General features: G+C 37.2%; 1 protein-coding gene across 1 annotated transcript in view; it reads left to right on the forward strand.

The window, feature by feature from the left end:
* Positions 1 to 10,863, forward strand: part of HSDL2 (hydroxysteroid dehydrogenase like 2) — a 59,387-nt gene that overhangs the window by 19,864 nt on the left and 28,660 nt on the right. The window contains exons 5-6 of the mRNA XM_077769874.1: positions 6,753 to 6,856; positions 7,550 to 7,648. Coding sequence (XP_077626000.1) covers positions 6,753 to 6,856; positions 7,550 to 7,648 — 203 coding nt within the window. The remainder of the gene's footprint in view (positions 1 to 6,752; positions 6,857 to 7,549; positions 7,649 to 10,863) is intronic.

The following is a 10,863-nucleotide window of genomic DNA, read 5'->3' on the forward strand; positions in this document are numbered from 1 at the left end:
GGGGCTGAAGGAGTACTTGAACAAATTATAGCTGAGAACTTCCCCAATCTGGGGAAGGAAACAGACATTGAAATCCAAGAGGCACAGAGAACTCCCCTCAGACGTAACTTGAATCAGTCTTCAGCATGTCATGTAATAGTGAAACTGGTAAAAATATAAGGATAAGGAGAGAATTCTGAAAGCAGCTATGGATAAAAGGATCCTAACATACAAAGGGAGACACATCGGGGTAGTAATAGACCTATCTACTGAAACTTGGCAGACCAGAAAGGAATGGCAGGAAATCTTCAATGTAATGAACAGAAAAGATAGGCAGCCAAGAATCCTTTATCCAGCAGGCCTATCATTCAGAATAGAAGGAGAGAGAAACGTTTCCCCAAACAAAGAAAAATTGAAGGAATTCATCACCAGGAAACCAGGTGTACAAGAAATCCTAAGGGGGAATCTATGAGGGAAATGTTGCAAGGAACACAAAGTACTAGAGACACCACTACAAGCATGAATCCTACAGAGAACACAATGATTCTAAACCCACATTTTTCAATAATAGCACTGAATGTAAATGGACTAAATGCTCCAATCAGAACACATAGGGTATCAGAATGGATAAAAAAAACAAAAACAAAAACAAGATCTGTCTATTTGCTGTCTACAAGAGACTCATTTTAGACCTGAGGATACTTTCAGATTGAAAGTGAGGGGATGGAGAACTATCTATCATGCTACTGGAAGTCAAAAGAAAGCTGGAGTAGCCATACTTATATCAGACAAACTGGACTTTAAAATTAAGACAGTAATGAGATGAAGAAGGGCCTTATATAATAATTACACAGTCTATCCATCAGGAAGAGTTAATAATTGTAAATGTCTATAGACCGAATTCAGGAGCACCCAAATACATAAAACAATCACAAACATAAGCAATCTTATTAATAAGAATGTGCTAATTGCAGAGGACTTTAATACTCCACTTACAGCAATGGATAGATCAACTAGACAGAAAATCACTAAAGAAACAAAGGACCTGAATGACACATTGGACCAGATGGACTTGACAGATGCATTTAGAACTTTACATCCTAAAGCTATGGAATTCACTTTCTTCTCGAGTGCACATGGTACATTCTTCAAGATAGATCATATACTGGATTATAAAACAGCCCTGGATAAATATAAAAGAATTGAGAGCATACCATGCACACTTTCAGTTCACCATGCTATGAAACTTGAAATCAACCACAGGAAAAAGTCTGCTAAACCTCCAAAACCATGGAGGTTAAAGAACACCCTACTAAAGAACGAATGGGCCAACCAGGCAATTAGAGAAGAAATTTAAAAATATATGGAAACAAATGAAAGTGAAAATACAACAATCCAAACTCTTTGGGATGCAGCAAAGGCAGTCCTAAGAGGAAAATACATTACAATCCAGGCCTATTTCAAGAAACTAGAAAAAGTGCAAATACAAAATCGATCAGTGTATCTAAAGGAACTAGAAGCAGAGCAGCAAGAACACCCCAAACCCAGCAGAAGAAGAGAAATAATAAAGATTAGGGCATAAATAAACAATATAGAATCCAAAAAAAAAAAAAACCAATTGAACAGATAAATGAAACCAAGAGTTGGTTTGTTTGTTTTTTAATTTTTTAACATTTATTTTTTTTTTAATGTTTTATTTATTTTTGAGAGAGAGAGTGCGAGCAGGGGAGGGTTAGAGAGGGAGGGGGGCAANGAGGACCCAAATAGACAAAATCATGAGTGAAAATGGATTTATTACAACCAATCCCTCAGAAATACAAGCAATTATCAGGGAATACTATGAAAACTTATATGCCAACAAACTGGACAACCTAGAAGAAATGGACAAATTTCTAAATGCACACACCCTTCCAAAATCCAAATGGGAAGAGATGGAAAATCTGAACAGACCCATAACTAGTGAAGAAATTGAATCAGTTATCAAAAATCTCCCAACAAATAAGAGCCCTGGGCCAGATGGCTTCCCTGGGGAATTCTACCGGACATTTAAATCAGAGGTAATACCCATTCTTCTCAAGCTATTCCAAAAAATAGAAATCGAATGAAAACTTCCGGACTCATTCTATGAAGCCAGCATCACTTTGATTCCCAAACCAGAGACCCAGCACAAAAAGAGAACTACAGGCCAATTTCCCTGAAGAATATGGATGCAAAAATCCTCAACAAGATACTAGCCAATCAAATGCAACAGCACATAAAAAGAATTATCCACCATGATCAAGTGGGATTCATTCCTGGGTTACAGGGCTGGTTCAATATTCTCAAATCAATGTGATACATCATATTAACAAAAGAAAAGATAAAAACTATATGATCCTGTTAATAGATGCAGAAAAAGCATTTGACAAAATACAACATGCTTTCTTAATAAAAATCCTCGAGAAAGTCGGGATGGAAGGAACTTCACTTACGTAAACATCATAAAAGCCATTTATGAAAAGCCCACAGCTAATATCCTTAACAGGGAAAAACTGAGAGCTTTCCCCTTGAGATCAGGAACACGACAAGGATGTCCACTCTCACCACTGTTGTTTAACATAGTGTTGGAAGTCCTAGCATCAGCAATCAGACAACAAAAGGAAATAAAAGGCATCAGAATTGGCAAAGATGAAGTCAAACTTTCACTTTTCACAGACATGATACTCTACATGGAAAACCCGACAGACTCCACCGGAAGCCTACTAGAACTGTTCCATGAATTCAGAAAAGCCGCAGGGTACAAAATCAAGGTACAGAAATCAGATGCATTTTTATACACCAAGAATAAAGCAACAGAAAGAGAAATCAAGAAACTGATCCCATTCACAATTGTACCAAAAATCATAAAATACTTAGGAATAAACCTAACCAAAGATGTAAAAGGTCTGTATGATGAAAACTATAGAAAACTTACGAAGGAAATTGAAGAAGACACAAAGAAATGGAAAAACATTCCATGCTCATGGATCAGAATAATAAATATTGTTAAAATGTCAATACTACCAAAAGGAATCTATACATTCAGTGCAATTCCAATCAAAATTCCACCAGCATTCTTCTCAAAACTAGAACAAACCTAGAATTTTTTTTTATTTTTATTTATTTCTAGGAGAGAGAGAGATAGACAGCATGAACAGGGGAGGGTCAGAGAGAGAGGGAGACACAGACTCTGAAACAGGCTCCAGACTCTGAGCTGGCAGTCAACACAGAGCCCGACGCGGGGCTCAAACCCACGAACCGCGAGATCATGACCTAAGCGAAAGTCGGACGCTTACCCGACTAAGCCACCCAGGCGCCCCTAGAACAAACCTAGAATTTGTATGGAACCACAAAAGACCCCGAATAGCCAAAGTAATATTGAAGAAAAAAACCACAAAATAGGACGCATCACAATCCTAGACTTTAGCTTCTACTACTAAGCTGTAATCATCAAGACAGTATGGTATTGGCACAAAAACAGACACATAGACCAATGGAATAGAATTGTGGGTCCAACAGAATTGGACCCACAAATGTATGGCCAGTTGATCTTTGACAAAGCGGGAAAGAGTATCCAATGGAAAATAGACATCCTATTTAATCGATGGTGCTGGGAGAACTGGACAGCAACCTGCAGAAGAATGGAACTAGACCACTGTCTCACACCATACACAAAAATAAACTCAAAATGGATGGAGGACCTGAATGTGAGACAGAAAACCATCAAAACCCTAAAGGAGAAAGCAGGAAACAACCTCCTCAGCTGCAGCAATTTCTTACTCAACACATCTCCAAAGGCAAGAGAATCAAGAGCAAAAATGAACTATTGGAACCTAATTAAGATTAAAAACTTTTGCACAGCAAAGGAAATAGTCAATAAAACTAATAGGCAACCGAAGGAATGGGAAAAGATAGTTGCAAATGACATATCGGATAAAGGACTAGTAATCAAAATCTATAAGGAACTCATCAAACTACACACCCGAAAAACAAACAATCCAGTGAAGAGATGACAGAAGACATGAACAGACACTTTGCCAAAGAGGACATCCAGATGGCCAACAGACACATGAAATGATGCTCAACGTCACTCATCATCAGGGAAATACAAATCAAAACCACACTCAGAGACCACCTTATGCTGGTCAGAGTGGCTAAAATAAACAAATCAGGAGACTCGATGCTGGTGAGGATGTGGAGAAACGGGCACCCTCCTACACTGTTGGTGGGAATGTAAACTAGTACAGTCCCTCTGGAAAACAGTGTGGAGATTCCTCAAAAATTAACAGTAGAATTCCCCTATGACCCAGCAGTAGCACTGCTAGGAATTTACCCAAGGGATACAGGAATGCTGATGCACAGGGGTACATGTACCCCAATGTTCATAGCAGTACTTTCAGCAATAGCCAAATCATGGAAAGAGCCTAAATGTCCATCAACGGACAAATGGATCAAGATGTGGTTTATTTATACAATGGAATACTACATGGCAATGAGAAACAATGAAATCTGGCCATTTGTAGCAACGTTGATGGAACTCGAGGGTGTTATGCTAAGTGAAATAAGTCAGGCAGAGAAGGACAGATACCATATGTTTTCACTCATATGTGGAACAGGAGAAACTTAACAGAGGACTGTGCGGGTGGGGCGGGGGAAGAATAGTTAGGGAGAGCTAGGGAGGCAAACCAGAAGAGACTCTTGAATACTGAGAACAAACTGAGGGTTGATGGGGTGGGAGAGAGGGGAAAATGGGTGATGGGCATGGAAGAGGGCACTTGTTGGGATGAGCATGGGTGTTATATGGAAAGCAACTTGACAATAAACTATTAAAAAAAGGTTTAGAGAAACAGGTATAGAAGGCAGACCCTTAATTTGTATTTTTAAATTTAAACTAAATATTCCACCTCTGATGTTACATGTGTTGGTATCATGTTAAACACTTATAGAAATTCAGTAATGAGGTTTAACTGTAGTATTTCTGAACAGTTGATTTTTCCTGTACCCAGCTCACTTTATTCATTTACTCAAATACCCTGTAGGCATTTGAGCTCATAACCCTAATTAGGTAAAATAATTTGTATAAGAGTAGTAAGTGCAGTGCCTAACACAGTAAGTTTTCAGTAAGCTTAACTATTTTATTAAGCTGAAATATTAGTATATAAGCGTGACACTAATACTTTTTAATATATAAAATAGGGCATATTACTGTTAAAAACACAGCTGATTTCGGATTAGTAATGCTGAGGGCCAGGTAGGCAAAGTGCAGGTGGAAAGGTTTTATCTAATAGATCAAAGGAGAAGCTCTTGTTTATAATGTAAATGAAATGAGCGCTTTACTTTTTCAGTGTATAATATGGTCATGGTCTTATTGCCTAGAATAGATAGCAGTTTTTTCCTCTTGAGATTTTGAGGTGCATCTTCACTGTTTTAATGAGTATCAACTGTAATATTGTTTGCTCCTCCCCAGCTCACCCCCACAAAAGTGAAGCACCTTTGGAAAGGGAAAACAATGTGTATTAAAATACCCTTTGGTGATATTGATTGTATCTAGTTTCTAGGCTTGAAAAGATGTTGCTGATGATAATAAGAATGTTGTACATGTTCATTAAAAAAACTAACAAGAGAAGAATGAACTAGTTCAAAATTCTAGAAATTATTGAATGTGATATAAAACTAAAAGCTATACAGTTACCAATCTACAGCATGTTATAGTTTAATAAATTTAAAATATTGGACCTTTTTGAATAGTTTTTTAAAAACATGTAAAAACTAAATATTGCTTCCAAAAGTATACTGCATTGCACATTGGTGCAAATTTAATTTGGGAATGTATTGAGAGTTTTGTTATTAAACTACAGTTCCAGTGTAGCAGGAATACCACACCTACTGAGAGGAAGTAAGTTAGCATATGTAATACTCATAATAGCCTTTGTTTATTTCATGGTTTGTATATTCACTGCTTATAAGGATCTCATATTTATCATCTCATTTTAATTCTTTGGTCAGTCTTAGATGATAGTAGGTATTACCAACAGTAACAAATGAGCTGAGAGTTAGAATATATTTTGCCTAAGATTACACAATGAAGGGGCAGAATGAGGATTTGAACCCAGGTCTGCCAGACTTGAGCACCATGTTCTTTACTACAGTGCTGCCTATGCTTGTTGGCAAGTACATTAACTTACTGAAAATTGTGTGTGTGCGTGTGTGTATGTGTGTGTGTGTTGGGGAGGGAGAATTGGAAGGATTTGGTTGAGGATAGCCTCAGTTGGATTTAAGGCCAATATACCAAGGATTTGATTATTTTCATCAAGCAGATCATGTTGTTAGGCTATTAAGCAAAGTTTCAAATCTTGAAAATTACTCCTGTTCCTGTCTTTGTTCTAGAAAAGTGAAAACAAACAAAAAGTACACAACAGATTACTGAGCAAGTTTAGTTGCTTTGTAGAAGTAGTTTAAAATATAATTTTAGGGGCGCTTAGGTAGCTCATTTGGTTAAGCATCCAACTTCAGCTCAGGTCATGATCTTGCAGTCCATGGGTTCAAACTCCATGTCCAGCTCTGTGCTGATAGCTCAGAGCTTGGAGCCTGCTTCTGAGCCTGGGTCTCCCTCTCTCTCTGCCCTTCCCTCGCTCATGTTCTCTCCCTCTCTCTAAAGAATAAATAAATATTAAAAAAAATTTTAAATATATATCATTTTTAAAAGTGGGGATGTTGTTAGAAAGCTATTGACTTGTGTTTTCTTTTGCTTTCAGATCTAAAGCATGTATTCCTTATTTGAAAAAGAGTAAAATTGCCCATATCCTCAATCTCAGTCCACCACTGAACCTAAATCCATTGTGGTTCAAACAGCACTGTGGTAGGTGGTTGGTTGAGGGGATGGTTTGTTTGGTTAATTTACTTTGTATTAAATCAGTGTATCTATCATGTGATCAAAATTTGTACATAGCAGTCAACATTAAAGTTCTATGCAGAATCAGTAGCACTTTGGAAAGTAGATTCTTCATCTTTTATCTGTAATTTAAAACGTTGAGTTTTAGTTTACATTCAATAAAATCCACAGATCTTAATAGCTCAATTTGATGAGTTTTGACAAATTTATACACCTGTATAACCAATAGCCAAATCAGGATATGGATTTCCATCATTCCAGAAAGCTCCCTCCAGTCTCAATAGGTGTGTTTTATTGTATACAACTTATTCTTCAATGAAGTTGGTTAAAAAACTATGAAGTACTTTCACTTTCACAGCAAATTAATGATTTGAGGTGAGTATGCTGACTTAATAAGATTTAGGTATAGGTACCTCCTTTGATATAGTTGCATCAGGTACTTAGTCCTTTTTTGTACATAATTTACTAAAATTTGGACAAGCAATTGGAATAGAAACTCCCAGCAAAGCTGAAGGAAGTTCTGTTTTAATTAACTAGATTAAACCAATTTGCAACTTTTTGTTCTTGTTTTTCTGGCAGTATAGCTATAGAAAGAAATTGGTTATTTATATTCACAAATTAGCCTCTTAATTAAATCCTATTCTTTGTGATTTCTTTCAGCTTATACCATCGCTAAGTATGGTATGTCTATGTGTGTGCTTGGAATGGCAGAAGAATTTAAGGGTGAAATTGCAGTCAATGCATTATGGCCTAAAACAGGTATGTACTTAAAAAAAATCCATTTATTGGATTTTCATTTTTTATCCTTGACACTTTTGAGATGCATCTTGGGTGGGTAGGCTGAAGTGGCAAACAAGTTAAACTTTTTATTATACATATAAGGCTCTTTTCAGTCACCTTCTACCTTTGACTTGGACTACATGACTGACTTTAAAGCTGGTTGCTATGCTAGAAACATTGAACATTGGGACACTTGAAGAGTCTCATTAAAGGAAGGGGCACCTGGATGGCTCAATCGGTTGAGTGTCCAACTCTTGATTTGGGCTCAGGTTGTGATCCCAAGGTCATGGCTCAATCAGTAGAGCATGTGACTCTCGATATCAGGGTTCTAAGTTCAAGACCCACATTAGTCACAGAGTTTACTTAAAAAAAAAAAAAACAAAGAAACAAATGGAAAATACCTTGATTAAATAAATACAACAACTACTTAAGAGATTGAATTATAGCATAAAAATGCTTTCTAGATCTACAGAGTGATTGTGTTTTGAGTTAAAAAAAAAAAGTTTTTGAAGGATTGGGTGGTCATTGTTAAGACCTGAGTAAGTAGCTTGGACGTTGAAGTGCAAGAGATATCTCAAAATACAGAGCAAAAACACCCTGAAGAAAAAGAAGAGACTCATGGGACTTCCCATGTAAATATCAGGAGCCCCAAAAGGAGAATACAAATAGAGGAAAAACAATTGGACTAGAACAATTGGACTAAAAATAGAAAATGGGTGCCTGGCTGACTCAGTCAGAAGAGCATCTGACTCTTGATCTTAGGGTCATGAGTTCAAGCCCCATGTTGGGTGTAGAGATTAAATAAATAAATACAATAATACAATTAAAAAAAGAAAAATAGAAAACAATTCCCTTGAGCCAAAGACTTAAGTGTGTGGGCTGAAAGGTTTACCAAGTGGGAGGCTGAACTTACGGGGGCAGAGGAGTGAAGACGTCTGGGAGAATCTCCGAATATCAAGTATAAAAAGAAAATCTTGAAAGCTGTCAGGCAGAATATGTTACTTACAAAGGAAAAAGATTGCAGACTCTTAATCATCAATATCAGGCAGTGGAATAACATCATAGATTACTGATAGTAAGGGACCCAGTCAAGATAACATTTATTGACAAGGGGAAGATATGGGAGCAGGCAAAGATATCCCATTTGAGAAAAATCTTCTAGAAGTGCTCTTAACCAAATAGCAAATCAGTCAGTCAAGATTTTTCAAGACAGAGGGAAAGAGAGAGGAGAAGAAATAATGACAAGCAAAAAGCCCTGTGATGCGTATGGTTAATTGTAAATGAGATGTGATAGAATGACCAAGAATATGAAGTATAAGGTATCAAATAAGAACTCTTGATATAGAAGACATGCATAAGAGAAAACTTTAAGATTAGTGTCTATGCAAAAGCACTAAATTCTCTTTTTAAAACTTAGAAGTTTGGAAAGGGAGAAATATGGAAGTAATTGAATTCTGAAGGGCTATATAGGCATGGGAAGATTGGGGAAAGAAAGTATTCTAGTAGTCTCATCTTGGGGCAGCCACAGTACTAGTTGGTATGTTTTTAAAAAATTATATTTTCTGTTTGGGGCTAGGGTATGGAAATGCTTTTGGATATTAAAGTTACAGACAACTACCTACCTTTTAATTAAATTTTTTATTTTAAATTCCAGTACAGTTAACATAGTTATATTAGTTTCAGGTGTACAATATAGTGATTCAGCAATTCCATACATTACTCAGCGTTCATCACCATAAGTGTACTCTTAGTCCCTTTCACTTCTTTCACCTATTCCCCCACCTACCTTCCTTCTGGTGACCTTCAGTTCTCCATAGTTCAGAGTGTTTCTTGGTTTGTCTCTCTCTTTTCCTCCTTTCCTCATTTTTTTTGTTTCTTAAATTCCACATTTGAGTGAGATCCTATGGTATTTGTCTTTCTCTGACTGATTTATTTCACTTTAGCTTTATACTCTCTAGCTCCGTCCTTCTGTCTCAGATACTTTCTCTGCGCTTGGTTTATTCAGATCATGATATAAACAAGTTTCACACAGGGGCACCCAGGTGGCTCAGTCAGTTGAGCGTCCGGCCCTTTACTTTTCTTTTCTTTTCTTTTCTTTTCTTTTCTTTTCTCTTTTCTTTTCTCTTTTCTTTTCTTTTGTTTTCTTTTCTTTTTTAAATGTTCACTTATTTTTGAGAGAGACAGACAGAGCACGAGTGAGGGAGAGGCAGAGAGAGAGGGAGACACAGAATCTGAAGCAGGCTCCAGGCTCCGAGCTGTCAGCACAGAGCCCAGTGCAGGGCCCGAACTCACAGACTGCGAGACCATGACCTGAGCCGAAGTTGGACGCTTAACTGAGCCACCCCAGGCACCCTGAGCGTCTGACTCTTAATGTCTGCTCAGATGATGATCCCAGGGTTGTGGGATCAAGCCCTGCGTCAACAATTAGCTCAGGGAGTGCCTGGGTGGCTCAGTCAGTTAAGCGTCCGACTTCGGCTCAGGTCATGATCTCGCGGTTCCCGGATTTGAGCTCCGCATCGGGCTCTGTGCTGACAGCTCAGAGCCTGGAGTCTGTTTCTGATTCTGTGTCTCCCTCCCTCTCTGACCCTCCCCTGTCATGCTGTCTCTCTCTCTCTCTCTCAGAAATAAATAAAACATTAAAAAAAAAAAATTAGCTCAGTAGATCTTGTCTACATTTGTATCTTTATAAAGCTAGAACCTGCATATGATTGTAGGTAAGTTGTCAAATATAGGTTTGCCCTGATGCCATCAGTCACAAAATGCCAGGAGATAATTGATACTAATTTCACTTCAATATCCCATTTGCAAGAAAACACTGAGATTAACAATCTTGTTTTCTACTCAGTTTATAATTAGGTTATAAGGGTCTAGAAGTCTCATTCAAAGTACTGAGATTTTTAAAAAGTTGGGAGTTCTCTTTATACCTGAATTATCTAATCAGAAGAGTAAAAACAGAATGTTGATTTAAAACTTTAATCCTTCTGCTTAATGCATGTAATAAAAATTAAGGCAAAAGGTTAATATTTATCAACATTTGAATATTTTAAAGTTCTATTCCTTTAACTTCCAAAATGTGGGATCAAGCCCTGTGCTGAGTATGGAGTCTGTTTAAGATTTTTTCTCTTTCCCTCTCTCTTTTTGCCCCTCTCCCCCGCTTGCACTTTCTCTCTAAAAAAAAAAAAAAAAAAAAAAAA

The sequence above is a fragment of the Crocuta crocuta genome, unplaced genomic scaffold, assembly GCF_008692635.1.
Source record: "Crocuta crocuta isolate KB4526 unplaced genomic scaffold, BGI_CrCroc_1.0 scaffold95, whole genome shotgun sequence".
Classification (NCBI taxonomy): domain Eukaryota; kingdom Metazoa; phylum Chordata; class Mammalia; order Carnivora; family Hyaenidae; genus Crocuta; species Crocuta crocuta.